Below are 18,637 nucleotides of genomic sequence, written 5' to 3' on the forward strand. Positions count from 1 at the left end.
TTTAGTTATACCATCATTTATTTTTCAACACGACGATGAACACAAACACACCTCAGGCACATCTCACTGAATGCCTTCAGTTAGAATCTACAATGTAAATAGTTGTGAAAATAAAGAAAAAACATTAAATGAGAAGGTGTGTCCAAACTGCAAGTGTACATGAATGTGTAAAATAGATTAAGTAAAGTGTAGTTAATCCATTCAGGTGTGTGTGTGTGTGTGTGTGTGTGTGTGTGTGTGTGTGTGTGTGTGTGTGTGTGTGTGTGTGTGTGTGTGTGTGTGTGTGTGCTTTCCTTTCTTGTTTAGGAATACAGTCTCTCAGACAGCTGCTCACTTAAATGAGAAGGTGTGTCCAAACTGCAAGTGTACATGAATGTGTAAAATAGATTAAGTAAAGTGTAGTTAATCCATTCAGGTGTGTGTGTGTGTGTGTGTGTGTGTGTGTGTGTGTGTGTGTGTGTGTGTGTGTGTGTGTGTGTGTGTGTGTGTGTGTGTGTGTGCTTTCCTTTCTTGTTTAGGAATACAGTCTCTCAGACAGCTGCTCACTTTCACCTCACAAGTTTCTTTCTTAGGAGTTGATCAGCTGATAGGTTTGCAGCACCATTACAGCCCCACCCAGTGGAAGAACACAGCCATTACCACCAATCAGAAGACTCTTTAAATATGCCTGTGTAGGTCTCAGTCATCCAGGTCATCGTAGTCTAAGGAACTTGGAAACAAATCAACTGGACAGGAAGGGAAGGCTCCTTAGAAGACCCTGTGAAACATCGTGGGTCAGCTATTAATTATCTGCAGCTGTATATCAGGCAATACTTACAGATGCATACAATTAGAAATCTTCATTTCTTCATTTCTTCAGTGAGTTCTAAACTTTTTTTTAAACCTCAGAAACTCTAACCTTCTCTGGGAAGATCTTTTTTACCCCAATCACGGATTATTATCATTAGATGGCAGGTGTTAATTTGCTGTTTTACTAAAACGTCTGAGGTTGTTTATAGCTTATCTAACTTTTTTGAAATATGCTGACATCAAATTCTAAAAAAAAAACAACAGATATCTTTTCACATGTTTCATGTGTTCTCAGTAAAATAAAAGCATTCGATGATTGGCAGATCATTGCATTCTGCTTTTATTTACATTTTACAGAGCTCCATTATTTTTAGTAACTACCAGGTCAAACAGCAGAGACAGGTCTATACTTTCATAGTCACTATCCATCCATCAATCCATCATCATCCATCATCCTCTCAGCCATTCTCTATCCATACTTGTACTGCTTGTCTTGTTTGGGGTCCTGGGTAAGCTGGAGTCTAAGCTATCAAGGGGTGAGGGAAGATCACAGGTTAGTGATTCATGCATTTCAATTCAATCCAGTTCAATTCAATGTAACTTTTTTTCAAGGTGCTTTATATTGTAAGGTAAAGACTCTACAATACTACAGAGAAAACAAAGAAAAGCCAACAATTATATGACCTGCTATAAGCGATCAGAAACTGTAACAGGTGATTTCCAGCCTTAAACATAAGGTTTAAGGAGCTCTTCATGCACCAACTTGCATCAGTAAACTTTTACATCCATAGGTACCCAGGATGTTCCTGAGGTCATCTAATCAGGGCCTACTGGCTGTGCATCATACAAGGCTGAGTCAGAGCTTTTGCAATAGTGGCCCCCAGACTCTGGAACGCTCTCCCCCCGAGGTTCAGATCTGTAGACTCAAAGTCACTTTTAAAACACAGCTAAAAAGTCATTTCTTAGGTTTGTGTTTCTGGTTAACTCTTTTTCATGTTCAGGTATTTTGTTGTGAAGCACTTGTTGCCTAGTTACCATGGTAATTAAATTATCTTTAGTTCTTGTTTACCTCTTCACTGGAAACGGTCAAAATATCCCCTTTGATTAAATTGCATTAAGGAGGAACTCAGGGACCAATAAAGAGTGAACTAAACTTTCATCATTGAGCCCTTCTAGCCCCACCAATTGTTGTTAGCCCCGCCCTGGGCAACAGAACCAGCAGCACAACCAATAGGAAAGTGGTGGACAGCAGTTGCCATAGTGATGGAAGCGGGGCTCAGCCAGCCCTCCGTGCGACCAACCATCATCCACAGCCTCCTTCCCCAGCCACAGCTTCCCGTCCTGGGCTGCGTCTGCTGCTGACAGGCCCTCTCTGCGACCGCAGCTCCAGGAGGAGGAGGAGGAGGAGGTGCAGGCCTTCACTCCCAGGAAGGTGGCCAGGTCCAGGTCCAGAGCTGCGGCGCCTCCTCTGGGTGAAGGCGTGTTCTGCCGGCACTGAGGACACGGGATCCACACCTGTGGAGCACAGGGGAGTGACTACAGACACACAACTTCTGTACCAGACCCCTCAACTTTATGTCTGTCTGATTAACCCCTCATCTGCTCATCCCTGACCTCTCAAGTGTGTCAGACATCACCTGTGGACACAGCTCTAATTCAGTTTTTAACTGCTGCTGCTCACATTTGCATGCCTGTTACTCTTCCACGTCCTTCGCTTCTCACAAACTCAGATAAGTGTCTGTGATGTCATCAGTCACCTGTTCGTTGATGACTGTGTTCAGTCTCTTCAGACACGCCTGGCAGAAGGTGTGGCCACAGTGTAGTCGCCTAGGCAGCCGCTTTGCCAGGTCGTAGCTTCCGAAACACACAATGCACACCAGATCCTGCCTCCTCAGTGACATCATTGTCTCCAAGGCAACAGAGGCTGGAGGAGGGGGAAGAGGCTGACAGGTGACTTCTTCCTCCTCATCTTCTTCTTTTCTGTCATCAGACATTTTTATCTGATTGAACAAGAAGAAAAGGCCATCCATATTAAACCAATCACAGAATCCACTTGAGCCTCCAGTGTTGGGAAGGTTACTTTTGAAATGTATTCCATTACAGATTACAGAATACATGCCCCAAAATATATTTTGTAACATATTCCGTTACGTTACTCAATGAGTGTAAAGTATTCTGAATACTTTGGATTACTTAATATATTATCATGCTTTTTACAACTACATGAATGTACTATTGCTGTGTGATTTATTACTTTTACTGAAGGTTACTCGCCATACCAATACCAACTAGATTTTTAAATCTTAATATAAATGAGTAACAGTAGGGTGGACATTAGTAAGGCTGCACTTTTTGCAGCGATCTCATATAGAAAACTATTCCGCGCGTATATAAAACAGGTCCGCGGCTCCGAACCGTAAAGGCATAAAACCGTAAAGAGATCTCTGGCTAATACGTTGGGTTCCGTGTTGGGCTTGTAGCCGAAAACTGGATTTACTTTGTTGTCAGGGTATATATATATATATATATATATATATATATATATATATATATATATTATATATTTACATGCTTCCATCTCCTGTTTCTGGTTGGTGACATCTCTTACTTTTCGACTCTTTCTCCTTCCCTCGCGCTCACAGACTCATCACGGGTATGGCAGTCCATTCTCCCTGCAGCACGGACTACACTGCCCATGAGGCTACTTTCTTTAGGGCAATGCCTGTAACACTCTGCCTATTGCCTTCATATTAAATCATTTTTGTGAATAACTTTTTAAAATATTTCTTCACGTCATTATGCGGGCCGCAAGTAGAGGTGACATGGGCCACAGGCATTAGAGCCTCTTAATGCGTGTTTTGTTTGGGTTTCCACCGGCGTGGACACCAAAAATATAGAGTTCATAGCCTTATGAAACAGGAAAATACCGCCGTGTAATCCATTCATTTCAACAAAGTAACTGTATTCTGAATACCATCGTTTAAAACGGTAACTGTAAGGGAATACAGTTACTCGTATTTTGTATTTTAAATAGGTAGTGGCAGTACACGTATTCCGTTACTCCCCAACACTGTGAGCCTAAGAAACACCTGATTTACACCAAAACTTTAGTTTATTTAATGAAGTGTTTGATCTTTGGTTTCTGGTTTCTGAATATTCATTTATTTAGCATTGTTCATGGTGTAGTCTTTGTATTTCTAGTTTCTTGGCTATTTTCTGTAGTTTCTAGGATTTTGATTTTCTTCGGTACCTCTTCTGGGTTCCACGTGTCATGTCTAGTCCCCCATATCTCTATGTTCATGCATCTCCTGTGTCCAGACAGCGTTCCCGTTCTGTCTCCCTAGTCAGTTATGTTCTCATGTCTGTTTCTTCCCCAGTCACAGCGTCAAGTCTGTGTCTTAGTGCGTGTCTCACATTTCCTGTTTTATTTTGACAGTTCCAAGTCCTGCATTCAGTTTTGCTTCCTCCCTGTCTGCTTATGTTAGCTCTCTCCCAGCTGTGTTCCCCATGTGGTTCTACTTCCCTCGCTACCCCTCTGTGTATTTAAGCCCTTTGTCTTCCTCTGCTTGTTGTTGTGTTGTCCCACTAGCTGTGTGTTTCTCGGCTCCCTAGTTTATTGCCAGTTGTTTATTTCTGAGTATTTGGTTATTAGTGCTTCTATGTTTAAATATCGTTATTTCAGCAATGTAGCTGTCTCCCTTAGTTCACTCTTTTGTTTTGAGTCCTGCGTTTGGGTCCTGAACTTGCCTGCCATGCAGCACTCATGGTGACTTTATCTGTTCTGTTATCAGGTTTCTCTTAGTCTCCAGGGTCAGTGAACCAATAAAGATAAAGCAATAAAGGAGAAATACGCTCTCTTTCTCATCCCTGTCAGTACCCTTGCTGTAGCATTTTGGATCAACTGAAGGCTTGTTAGGGAGTTTTTAGGACATCCTGATAATAATGAATTACAGTAGTCCAGCCTAGAAGTAATAAATACATGAACTATTTTTTCAGTGTCACTCTGAGACAGAATCTTTAGTGATATTGTGAAAATCGAAGAAAGCAGTCCCACATATTTGTTTAATATGTACATTGAAGGACATATACTGGGCAAAAACCATGATATGTCACAGGTTACTACTGGCAACAGTAATGCCCTGCAGAATAAGTATCTGGTTAGATACTGTATTTCTATTCTATTTAGGACCGAGTAGAGTAACCTCAGTTTTATCTGAATTTAGAAGCATAAAATTTGAAGATGATCCCATGGTGGTTGGGCTCATCTCTGATGGAGATGAGACAGTGTACAGGGTGGAGGCAGAGAATTTGTCCTGCTGGTGCTCACAAAATAACCTGAAGCTGAACGTCCTTAAAACCAATGAACTCATAATGGACTTCAGGAGGCACAGACAGGTCCACTCCCCTCTCATTATAAATGGTGAACTGGTGGGATCGGTCCCCACGTTCAGGTTTCTGGGCATCTCCACTGTACTCTCCTGGACCCACAACACCATCACCCTTGTGGCTGAACGTCCTCCATGTCCTGAGAAAGAATAACCTGGACTCGAAGCTGCTGCTGGTCTTCTACCGCTCCTCAGTGGAGAGCATGCTCTCCTCATGCCTGGGTGTTTGGTACGCAGGGGCCACGACTTAGAACAGGAAGGCTGCACAGAGGGTAATTAACACCGCCCCAAAAAAACCACCAAAAAAAAACAACAACCAAAAAACACATTGTCTGCCCTCTGCCACCCCTGGAGGCCATTACCAGATCCTCCTGTCTCAGGAAAACCAGGGCCATCACAGGTGACCCCTAGCACCCCAGCCACAACAGGCATTAGACACATTAGATGTTGTGCAGTTTGCAGTAAATGGTGTGCCAGAGAGTTTGAAATTCCCATTTGTGACTTATTTAAATGTTGTTGGCTTCTTGAAAGTGAAAGTCTTACAAAATGCACATTCCATAAGGCCAGCAAAAAAACAACAAAAAAAAAAAAAAAAAAAAAAAAAAAAAAAAAAAAAAAAAAACCTCCTGTTCACAACTGTCAGTCAGAAAACTGACACTGTGCCTCTTTGTAACATCCTCAGGCTCCTTTTTCCAGTCATTGATTCTGCTCTGAATATTTCTCCATCTTCTTGTATTAATAGTTCTTCAGAAAGATTTTTGCAGTTTTTTTAATCAATAAGATAAAATGGCTTTGATCTATGATGGCCCTGCCTTCACCTGCTCTTCTGTCTTTGATAAGTTTGAGCCTGTGTTTTGATCAGGTGGAGAAACTATGAAAATGGCCTGATGATCTTGTCTAAATGATGTTGTTTCAGCTCTTTAAAACACTGAAACTGCACATTTAAAAGTGGTGACTCAGCTGTTCTTTTGCTTTTGGATCTGACAGTTTGATACTGTTGACTACAGCATGTTGCTCTCACGAGTGGAGCATTGCACCATTAAGGGCATTCTACTAGAGTGGTTCAGGTCATACCTGTGTGACAGGAGTTTTTCTGTGAACTTTGGAGATTTTACATCTTCATCATTCCCCCTTATTTGTGGAGTTCCTCAGGGATCTATATTGGGGCCAATTTTATTATCTGTTTATATGCTGGCTCTAGGTCTAATTTTCGTAAAATATCAAGTTTGTTTCAATTCGTACGCTGATGACACTCAGATCTATCTTCAACTGAAGGGATGGTGTTCTGCTCCACTAGAACCCTTACTTCCGTGCCTGGATAGCCTCCAAATTGCTTAATAAAAACTGAAGTGATAATGTTTGAACCATGTGAGCAATATTTCATATTGATATAAGTTATTTTGTACTCCTGTAAAGCACTTTGATCAACGTTCCTGTTGTAATTACATGTTTGAACTTTAACTGAACAGATTCCACAGACAGACATTTCACACTTTACTTTAAAAACCAGCCCCTTAATACTACTTTTAAACCATTTGTGGAAAACCTCCAAAACCTCCACTGTGCCCTTTTCCTCTGGGCTGACTAAAGCAGCATATATATGCAGAGTGTCACAGTTGGGGAAGCTAACTACATGGAGTGAGGAGGAGGACCCAAGTGCAGACACGCGAGAACAAAAATCTTAACAGAAAGTGAGCTGCTTTTAACAGTACAAAACAAAGGGCAAGGCAAACTAATCCAAAACTAAACATCAACCTGAACTGGGTAAACTAAAATAGAACATGAAAAACCCTGACATGGACATGAACAAAGCTAGACATGAATACATGAAACAACAGATGGCCTGACAATGAATGCATGACAGCAGACCACATGAGTGCACATGAGGTTGACGAGGGAAAAGGAAACACACAGGGGAACACAGCTGACTGGAATAAACATAATGCTGCTACAGGGGAAGTGAAATTAAGCACAATGAACATGGGACACCAGACCTCTTCAGAATAAAACAGGAAACTTAACGCAGACATGGCAATGAGAGCCTGACGACATAGAACACGCAGACATGAAACACATGACAGACTTAGACGCGGACTTAACATGATGGACCGACGAGGAACACAAATGTCTAGCTTTTATTAAAAGCTAGACATTTTAAATAAGAAAGAAAAATATTTCTTTGGCTACGTTCACACTGCAGGTCTTAATGGTCAATTCAGGTTTTTTGATCAAATCCGATGTTTTTGTCTGCTTGTTCACACTACAAATAAAATGCGACAGCAAACGGGCTCTAGTGTGAACGCTCAAAGCGGCCCGCATGCGCAAAAGAAGACGTCACACACAATGCGCTCTGTTTAGACCCAGAGCAAACAATATTGTTTGACTGATGGCCCTTAATATAAAGACTTCGGACTTTGCGTTTCCCAATTTTTGCGTTAAGGTTTTTTTGTCATTTACATAATAATGTAGATAACGTAATATTATCCTTATTGCTGTTTTAGAGGAGCGGTGCTTCAAAGAATAGTTGCAGATTTGTCAGAATCTGCAGATTATACAGTACAAATAAAATGTTCACGTTGTCTTCCCAACAGTTTCACTGACATCTACACTGGATGGCCAGGAAGTGTTCACAATGTCTCCGGAGCTGATAATTGGTGTCTGTCTTGTGTCAGTGACGTAAAAGACGGATTTAATGCAACATGACCGTTCAAACAGCAGTCTCTTTCTAAAACATCGGATATGTATCGGATTCAGTACCACATACGAAAGTGACCCAGATCGGATTTGAAAATATCAGATTTGTGCCGTTCACACTGTCAGACCATGATCTGATATGGGTCGCATAGGGTCCCCCCCCCAAAAAAAAAGAAAAAAAAATTCAGTAAGGACATCTCCTGGTTTCATCTTCATGTTTCCCTCTCACCACATATCCAACCCGATATCATGACCAGCAGCTTTTACAGCTGTGGCTCCAGCAAACATCAGCTGATACTAGAAAGTAATATTAAATAAGTTCTAACAACAGCTGATCAAGCTTAAACATGCTGCGGTTTAGTGTGACCTCCGCTGGTTTCCTCTTTCTGGCGCAGAGAGAAAAGTTGATCATTGATCAGTTTCGTGATTGAATTAGCAACTTTCTAGCTGAAGTAGTACGGGACAAATCGCGTTCATTTTCACCTCAACTTTAAAGTATGACCTCGTCGGCTGTAATTGGTCCAGCCCAGAGTCAATCATGACCAACTGGCCAAGCCACTACCATTCATTTATACCGTTTAAAAAAAAAAAAAAAAAAGAAAAAAAAAAAGGAACCCTATCGGCCCATAAAAACGAAAAATCACAAGTGGCCCACCGGGCAAATGCCCAGTATGCCCAATAGCCAGTCCAGCCCTGCCAGCCATCGAAGTTGAACTTTCTGTACCATCTGTCCAGCATCCCCTGTTATGGCCAAATGGCCGGTGTGTTGTGGAGTGGACCTAAAAGCAGACTCAGAAGGGAAAGAACTGAACTTTAACAAAAAGCAAGCCGTTTATTCAGGCTGGTGGAAAAATACAAAAGCAAATGGCAAAATCAAACAAGAGGAAAAAAAAACTTGAGCATGAACTCCAGTGACTTTGTCACTGGACACCTGCTCCAGCCTACCATACTGACCTAAAGGTTTGATTTTTGGCAAAGAACACTCCTCTTCGTACTGAGTCAAAAAAGTTGGCTCCGAGTTTCATTGACCCATTTGAAATGGACTCAATGGTCAACCCTGTCACTGCTCAATTGAATTTGCTGAGAAATATGAAGATTCAGTGTCCTTAATATCTCCCAGCTAAAGCCGGTCCAGACCAGTCCATTGTGGGTTAGGGTTAATCACACTCTTGATCTTGTTCTGACAGATGGCATAGAAACTGAACTTTTAATGGCATTTCCTGAAAAGCATTTTTTGGCTGATCATTTCCCAAGAACGTTTACAATACACAGCAGTGAGGAATAGAGGACTAGATGTCATCACAGTAGCACTTTCTGAAAGTGCTGTGATTAGGTTTAAGGATATAATTCACCCATTCTTATCTTCTTTAACACCTTGTGCCAACACAGACCAGATCAGCTACCTGAAAGCTACTCCAACAGAGGTACTTTTTCCACCATGTATGACTCTGGATATTGTAGCTCCTGTGAAAAAGAAAGCCTCAAATCAGAAGTACTAGACTCCCTGGTATAACTCTCAAATGTGCACCTTAAGGCAGATAACTCGTATGCTGGAAAGGAAATGGTGTGGTCATTTAGAAGATCATATTTAGTCTGGAAAAATAGTTTTCTGCTTTACAAAAAAGCCCTCCGTAAAGCTAGACCATCTTACCACTATCATTGTCATCATTTTCTTTAAAATGGAATTTTAGTGGACAGAGAAAGGTCTTCTCTAACATGCAAGGGTGAGTTATTCCATAATTTAGTAGCAACGATAGAAAAGGCCATGTCCCCTCCGAGCTTCCTACCGGATCTCAGTACTTCCAGGAGCAGCTGGTTAGCTTTACTGAGAGACCGGGTGTGTGGGGCTGAAGAAGCTCAGAGAGGCAAGATTGTGAGAACATTTAAAAACAAGAATTTTAAAATGAACTCTAAAACACACAGGCAGCCAGTGCAGTCAGGCCACAACAGGAGTTTCATGCATGCCTGTTAGCAGTCGTACAGCTGCAACTAGTAATGACTAGGGATGGGTACCGGTGTCGCACCGGTTCTGACATAAACGGTAGTAACCAGACCGAAAAGCAGCGCACATTTCGGTGCTTTATTTCGGTGCTTTTTTTTCCTGAGCTGTGATACACTTCTAGCCAATCATTTTACGTTTCCGAGAATAGTAGGCGGGCCCAGGTACGTACGTTCTTTTAGAGCAAACTCAGCAGCCTGCAACAAGTGCTTTAAGCTGATACTGTGATACTGTCAAAGGAGGTAACACCTCAAATCCGATGAAACACCTGGCGACGCATAGCGTTTTTTTTAAAAGCCCAGAAATGCGCCGTATTTGATAGCTTGCTGCGAGACCTCACACCGAGCGCATCTACTGCGGGTGGGTTGCCTGTTATGCAACATCCCCCAAAAACACGAAGAGTAGAGTCCTGGCCCCTAGCCCTGCCAGTGTAGCAGAAATGATGACGGATGATGATGGCAGCAGCAGCCGTTCTTCTCTGCGTGAGTAGCTAAATGTTGTTCGTGTGTAATTCACGTTGAGTAGGCTAACCACGTTATTACATTAATGCATGTAAGGTGAACTAGCAAACATCATCATAGCTACATGCGGCTGTCTTCTTGTTTGATGGCAGATACTCCCTTCACCCTGGCCAAAAAGGCTAAAATGACCAAAGAAAAAGTGGAAAACAGTTAAACATGAGAGGTTTTTGGACAAAGTTTGTGTTTTTTCCATTGTTTAAGCACTGCTTCCAGCCAAGAGTGATACCATATATGCCCCATAGCTGCAGAAAAGGCTAACATTGTTATCTTTTTACAAAAAACAGCTGAGCATGAGAGGTTTTTGGACCAATTTTGTGTTCTCTATTCTTTAAGCACCGGTTTGAGCACCGTTTGAGCACCGGCATGTTTCAAAAGTACCGATTTGGCACCGGTATCGGATAAAACCTAAACGATACCCATCCCTAGTAATGACTTCATGAACTTCTTTACAAACACTTTTTAACTATTAGAGAAAAAATTACTCATAATTATCTAACGATGTTATGTACAGCTACTTTCAGTAGCACTGATAATTTATTATTTTTCTCTAATCGGTCTTTCTCAGTTACTTTCATTAATTACTTCCTATATAATATTCTATTAGAACGATTAGAGCATGTTGTAGGTTTTACAGGTACTGTATCATATCTAACAGAGTCCAATTTGTTTATGTAAATGGAGAGCCTTCTCACGCTGAGGTTAATTATAGAGTTCCACAGGGTTCAGTGGTAGGACCAGTTCTGTTTACATTATACATGATTCCCTTAGATAGTGTTAACAGAAGGCATAGCATACATTTACCGTATTTTTCAAACCATAAGGCGCACAGGATTATAAGGCGCATTAAGCAAAACAAAACAGTCAGATAAGTCAAACTTTACTCAACTCGTTCTTCTTGCTTCCTCCTCTTCCTTACCATTGATTCATTAATGTTGAGTTCTCTCGAAGCTGCTCTAGTCTCATGTTGTTGCAGTATATTAATGACTAACCTCGTATTGTGGATGGATTATCTCAGTTGTTCTCCTGACTGACGTTTGGTCTTTTTACAGCATCCTGCCATGCGATTGCATTTGTTTCTAACCATCGGGAACTTTCATGTTAAATTTTATCGAGTGGAAAAAGTTAGCTTCACTGTGTTTGTTATGCTAACATAGCTGTGTCGCTAGCGATCAGTAGCACATCATTATATACCAGCTAGCCCAACTTCAGTAACCCTAAAAAAAAGTCACTGCTGTTTAGTTTTCTGTCTTCATTTATGTCGAGTCGAGAGTGATAGCAGAGCTGTACGTTTAAATTTTTCAGAAATCTTACTCAGAACATGCAATATCATGTTTAGGTGGAAAATAGCAAGCCAACTTCCTGCTAACATGTAACTCAGTTAAATTTAATAAATTCTGTTTTCATGGATGCCTGGATGTTAAACTTAATTGTTACACCTGGTAAAGCAGCAACACCGATAAATTTATTAAAGATGAAAGAATTTAGACAGTTTTTAACTCTCAGTGATGCCGCAGTGTTCGTTTGACTTTGGGACCGTCGTTTGACAGATTTGAGCGCCATGTTTCACATAAAATCGGTTTGAGGTCAGTAAGCACAACCAGAATTCATACATAAGGCGCACTGTCAATTTTTGAGAAAATTAAAGGATTTTAAGTGCACCTTAAAGTACGGAAAATACGGTACACTGCTTTGCAGATGACATTCAACTTTATCTATTCATGAAGCCAGATAACACACACCAATTAGACTGCAGGAATGTTTTAAAGACAAAAAGGGGCCTGGGTGACCTCTAACTTTCTGCTTCTAAATTCAGATAAAACTGAGGTCATGATTCTCAGCCCTGAAAATCTTAGAAATATGGCATCTAACCAGATTCTTACTCTGGCATATATTGACATATTTTTGCATAATATCTCTAAAATTAGAAACATCCTGGCTCTAGTTCATGCATTTATAACTTCTAGGCTGGACTACTGTAATTCTTTATTATCAGGATTTCCTAACAACTCCCTGAAAAGCCTTCAGTTAATCCAAAATGCTGCAGCAAGAGTACTGAGAGGGACTAGAGAGAGTGTATATTACTCCCATACTGGCTTCCCTTCATCTGTTAAATTTAGAATCAAATTTAAAATTCTGCTCTTCAAATAGAGGGTCTTAAATAATCAGACCCCATCTTATCTTAATGACCTTATAGTACCATATCACCCCAAATCAGCTTGCTTTAGACTGCTCAAGTTAAACTCTTTAAATTATATTCCCATCTGCACTGACTGTGTCACAGTCTGGCTGTGGCAGACTGTAAGGAGTGAAGAAGGTGGACCCAAGTGCGGACACACAAAATAACAAAACATATTATTAACTGAAAAACGAGCCGTTTATTAAAGGCTGGATTTAGTTTTCCCCCTTTCTAAATCATAATCTAAACTGGCTGAGCGAAACATAACAAAACCCTGGAACACGGACATAGACATACAGACCTGGCATGAATGCATAATCATGGAGACTAGATAGAATAACAGATGCTCAAACAAAAAATGAATGAACACACAGAGACTAAAAGCACACAGGAGCTGATCATGGGAAGTGGAAACACATGGGAAAACAGCTGACACAAATGAACATAACGATGTCACAGAGGAAGAGTAAAACTAAACACAACGAACATAGAAACACAAGACCTCTTCAAAGTAAAACAGGAAACATGAGACGCAGACGTGGCAATACAATCTTGACAACCTGAAATCACAGACAAGAAATACATTAGACTAACCAGAAGACGTAAGTGTAACATAGCTAGATTAAACTTGAGGCAACTAAATAATTAACCTCGAACATTATCTTCAAAATATAGCAAAAGAGATCAAAACCAAATGAGAGCACTGGGTCACAGACCAGACCCTGACAGACTGTGTGAAAGTTAAACTTCAAGCGCTCACAATGACCACGTGTGATAACTGTATTTCATCACATCATGATTATCAAGACTGAGTGTATAACTCATACCTCCAGCAAAAGGTCAAAGTTGCAAACCACACCTGAGTACACCACACGCTCTCTGCATCATCATCACAGTTTTAATTCTAGACATCAGGGTACCAACGCTGGCTGCTCCTCTACAGATCTATCACACCGATGCTTTCATCCACTCACAGAAACCAGGTTCAGTCTTAGACTGTGAATGTTGCTATAAAACTAAAACTGAGCAGACCTGAAAAATACATTTGCATATCCTCTGTACTTACTATAAGGGCTCAAAAATCAAAACCCTATTTTTGGGTTTATTTGCATTTCACCTCCTACGTTCTGATTGATTGGAACAGAAACCCACCTGGTTTTACCTTTTCCAGATTTTGTCCTTCACATCTTCTCCTTTTCCTCTTTTATTTTTTTGTCTTTATCTCTTTAATCCTCTTATTTTCTCTCTGGTGTTGTTCTTCAGTTCTTCTGTTGTCTCTTATTGGTTTGTATCTTCCTCGTGTTGTTTTACTTTTTTTATTCCTGTTTCTTAAGCTTTCTCTTGTTGTTCTCTCTGCTCCTTTATTTGGTCTTTGTGTCAATTTTACTCCTTCCTCAGAGAGAGACTCGTCTTTATCAATAATTCATCCTGTTTGGTGTCGACTCGCAGCTCTCTCAGAGTCAAATAACACACCAATCTTAAAAGCATAAAACATGAAGACTGCACAGCTGTTTAAATCAGTATTCATTAGTTACACAGTGAAAATAAACACATAGAAAATATAACAGGTCAAATCTAAAAACTCATCAGTAAGTACTGACAGTGAAAATAAAAACTAGTTTCAGGAAAGAGACAAACTGAAACTTCTTACATGAAAAAACCCAACAATTTCACCTGTAACCTGATCAGCCAATAGTAAGTAAAGTAAGTAAAATTTATTTATATAGCACTTTTTAAGACAAAAACGCTGTTACAAAGTGCTTCACATGAAGACATGTCAAACAAACAATATAGCAACATAGAGGAAATATAAAAGCATATCAAACAAGCAATAGTACAATATAAATACAATAGAAAGTACAACTATTTTCTGGTTTCTGTGTCAACCTATCAGGTTACAGCTCAGTATAAACTAAGGTCGCCTAGCAACAGAGAGAGTGAGCAAGAGAGAAAGAGTTGGAGATGAGAGGAGGAGCCACATAAGAAGGATGAGCCTGAGGAGGAGGAGGCAGCTGGTGTACAGAGGAGTGTTTATGTTTCACCTGCAGTTTTTTGTTCTGATCCCCTGTCTGCACACCTTTAGGGCCACATGAATTTTTCTCTGAGTGAGAAAAACGCTGCACACACACAGAGAGATACTTGTAACTTCAGCCAGACAGAAAAAAACATACGACCAGAGTTCTTTTCAGAGCAACCTGTTTCCTGTGAGCAGGTTTGGAGTGCCCCCTGCAGGTCTCTCTGGGTTTGACATCTCATCGGTCACATTCTGATGTTACAGGAAACAATACCACTGTCTCAACTCAGCAGCTCATTCAGAGGTTCAGAGAGAAACTGGAACTGTGTGAGTGTGTGAGTAAATCTAGTGAAGGTGAGGAGCTCACCTGACTGATCACCGGACTCCTTCTTTCACTGTTTCCTCTTCTTTGTTCATCTCAGAGAGAAACTAAAGTGACTTTTCTATATATATCTGATGCTCAGACTGGACTTCCTGTTTTAGCATTAGCCCTGAGGTGACTCTGAGAGACCTCAGGATCATAGCCCAGCATTTCAGACCCTCACTTGCAGATCGATAGAAAAGATGCGATTCTAACAGGGGATTGTGGCTACAGGTTTAGAGTAGATTAAATCCACCTGGGTGTCACCTGAATGCTGCTTCAAATAAACAAGGCAGGAAACTCCTTACACACTCTAATTAGGCCTAACTATTTCACATCAGATTTAAATGAGTTTCATGAATGTTTTAAACTCTTAAATTTGGGGTTAAATTCAAACTTAAACTCAGACTGGGCCCTCATTGAACTTTGACTCCTTTGGTCCAACTGTCCTTTTTTGTGTGTTTTTCTAACACTTCTACCGTCTTTGGTGAACATATAAAGCTCTGTGAATAGCACGTTGTTTTTAATAGGGAAACACCGTACAGGAAAGTGTGACTGCAATACAGAAGAAGAAACAATAGAACATGTTTTAATGCATTGTCAGAAATATGATGCTGAAAGAAGACAATTGATCAAAAAGCTTGGTGATATGAAAAGTGAAACTGGACTTATTTACTTTTGCAAATATGTGATGTCTTGATAAACCGAGAAGATATTTGAAGTTTACATTGAAGCTAGATATTGAAGCTACATTCTCGCCTGAAAATATGTTAAAAGTTTTTTTTGTGACCCAGAAAGAGAAATATTTCAAACTCTTAAGCCGTGCTCCTCTGCCATTGCCACGTTTGAAAAGTATTTTGATGCTTGTATAAAAATATTATAAATAATAATTTAATTAATAAAGTATTGACAAGACTAATAAGAGTAATATTACAACTAAGTAGCTGCCGTCATTGTTGGAAACTGGAATTGGTTGGGCCGTGCTATGAATTCTGGGATAGGTTGGGCCACGAAGGATACACCCGACCCATCCTTCAAATTTGGGGAAATGAAGGACGCATTTGTCAGCTGCATTTGGAGCAGCCTTTGAATTGGGACAGCCTTCGTCGTGTCGCTGTGACGTAACCGGCCTTCAAATGCGGCCTCCGATGGATGCAGCCCCTGAGTTGAGACACAGCCGTAGGCAACGTGACACACTTAACTTGGAATACACTAAGGCAGTAGTTCCCAAACTACCGTACGCGTACCCTCGGGGGTACGCAAGTGGCTGTAGGGGGTACGCGTGGGTTGGGGTTGGAGTGGGGATCAAAAGTTTTAAAAGCCGAAATTTGCGCTAATGCAGTTTTTTTTGCCTGTCAAATACATGACTATATACCACCCTCTGGTGTTCAGCAAAAAAATAGCTCTGACAAAATACATGGGCGTGATTTGCCCAAATGACTGACACCTAACAGTTGAAGTTGCCTCCAAGCATTCAGTGCAGCGCGAAAATGGACAAGTGGTTAACAAGAAAAAAAGGCCCTACCACAGAGACACCGGCCACAACAACCAATAAGCTCATATCTGAAGATGCATTTTCCAGTGACCGCACAGGTGATTGTTCAACAACAATGTGTTCGTCAGATTTGGATGCTAGCAGTGCTAGCAGGGATGTATCTGTGGTTACTAGCCAAGTGGCTAGCATAGCTGGAGCCAGCCATGTGGAAAGTGATGAAGTGTCTGATGCGGAGCGTCAAAGTGGGAGAAAGCATGACAGCACGGACTGTAACACAACCTCATCAAAGAAGCGCAAATATGATGACAATTATATTTCGCTGGGGTTTACGTGTATAAATATTGGTGGATTTCCCCGGCCACAGTGTGTTATTTGTGCAAAAGTATTGTCTCAGAACTCAATGAAACCTTCACTTTTGCGCAGACATTTAGAGACAAATCATCCCCATTTGAAAAATAAACCAAGGGAATATTTTGAGCGACAGCTAAAATCACTTTCAACAAGTAAAACCTGCATTCAGGTGCCAGATCTTATGAATAAAAACAGACTACAAGCATCTTACATGGTCAGTTACAGAGTGGCTAAAAACAACAAACCCCACACTATTGTGGAGGACCTCATTCTCCCTGCTGCTTTAGATATGGTAGGGACAATGTTGGGGGAAAAGGCAAAAAAGACGATACAGTCCATTCCATCATCAAACAATACTGTCTTACGGCGCATCAATGCAATGTCAGAAAATGTTTTACAGCAGCTACTTCTGCGCATACGCCACAGTGAATGTTATGCAATACAGCTAGATGAGTCCACGGATGTGGCTGGCCTGGCGCATCTTCTCGTATATGTGCGCTACATTCATGAAGGAACCATCAAGGAGGACATGCTGTTCTGTAAACCGCTGGAACAAAGGACAACTGCCGCAGATATTTTTCAAAAGCTGGACACATTCATGAACACACATGGACTCGTGTGGGACAGATGTGTTGGCATCTGTACTGATGGCGCACGGGCCATGACTGGGAGACACGGAGGTGTGGTTTCGCGTGTGCAAGCAGTCGCGCCAGATGCCTCCTGGGTACACTGCAGCATCCACTGAGAGGCTCTTGCTGCAAAGGGAATACCTGTCCGTTTGAAACATGTTTTGGACACGAGTGTAAAAATGGTTAACTTTGTGAAAGCCAGGCCGCTGAACTCCCGCTTATTTGCTGCGTTGTGCAATGAGATGGGCAGCGAGCATGAGACATTATTACTCCACACAGAGGTTCGCTGGCTATCTAGAGGGAAAGTGCTGACCCGTTTCTTTGAGTTGAGGGATGAACTTAAAGTTTTCTTCAGTAACCATCCCTTTGAGCTGTCTGAACATTTGCATGATGAAGAGTACCTTACCTGCCTGGCTTATCTGTGTGATATATTTTCTCGTCTGAACGAGCTCAATCTCGGATTACAAGGCGTTTCTGCAACTATATTCAATGTTCAAGATAAAGTTGAGGCCATGATAAAGAAGTTAAACCTTTGGAAGAACTGCTTGGATACAAACAACACTGAAGTCTTTCCTGTGCTGCATGATTTTCTGTGCTCTAATGATCTCACACTATCTAAAAGTGTAAAGCGCGAATGTAACGTGCACCTTGAGGAGCTGGCGGTGCAGTTACGCCGATACTTCCCAGAGACGGACGGCTCAAATGATTGGATACGTCACCCGTTCACCGCCGTGCCTACTTCGTTATCACCGTCTGACCAGGAGAGCCTAATTGAAATCGCCACAGATGGATCTCTAAAAGTTGAACACGCTCAAAAGAACCTGGCGGATTTCTGGATAGGGCTGCGCACTGAACAGCCCGCGCTGGCTAAGCGCGCTGTCAAGACTCTGATGCCTTTCGCCACCACATACTTATGCGAAAAGGGATTTTCTGCTTTAACAAACATGAAAACAAAATACAGAGCAAGACTTTGTGTGGAAAACGATTTAAGACTCAGCCTTTCCCAAATTGAGCCAAACATTGAAGAGCTGTGTGCCTCTGCTCAAGCACATCCATCACATTAAATAAAGTTCTGTTTAATGAAAGTTCATGGCCTTTATGCTCTCGACAAAAAAGTGAATTCTAATAAATCCTTTGATACACTGCTAGTATTAAGTAGTAAAGTTTGTTATTAAAACTCTGTCATTACTAAAAAATATTGATAAATTCATTTGGTGGTGAGA

The 18,637-nt window shown here is 41.1% G+C and overlaps 1 protein-coding gene across 1 annotated transcript; it reads right to left on the reverse strand.

Moving 5' to 3' along the window:
* Nucleotides 1-1,116: 1,116 nt before the first annotated feature.
* rnf224 (ring finger protein 224) lies at nt 1,117-13,967 on the reverse strand. The gene is made up of 3 exons (XM_080304014.1): nt 13,717-13,967; nt 2,547-2,789; nt 1,117-2,304 (listed from the first exon to the last, which is right to left on the reverse strand). The coding sequence occupies exons 2-3, from the start codon at nt 2,781-2,783 to the stop codon at nt 1,981-1,983; spliced, it is 561 nt and encodes a 186-aa protein (XP_080160140.1). The 5' UTR covers nt 2,784-2,789; nt 13,717-13,967; the 3' UTR covers nt 1,117-1,980.
* Nucleotides 13,968-18,637: the final 4,670 nt, after the last annotated feature.

The sequence above is a fragment of the Astatotilapia calliptera genome, chromosome 7 (genome assembly GCF_964374335.1).
Source record: "Astatotilapia calliptera chromosome 7, fAstCal68.1, whole genome shotgun sequence".
NCBI classification, from domain to species: domain Eukaryota; kingdom Metazoa; phylum Chordata; class Actinopteri; order Cichliformes; family Cichlidae; genus Astatotilapia; species Astatotilapia calliptera.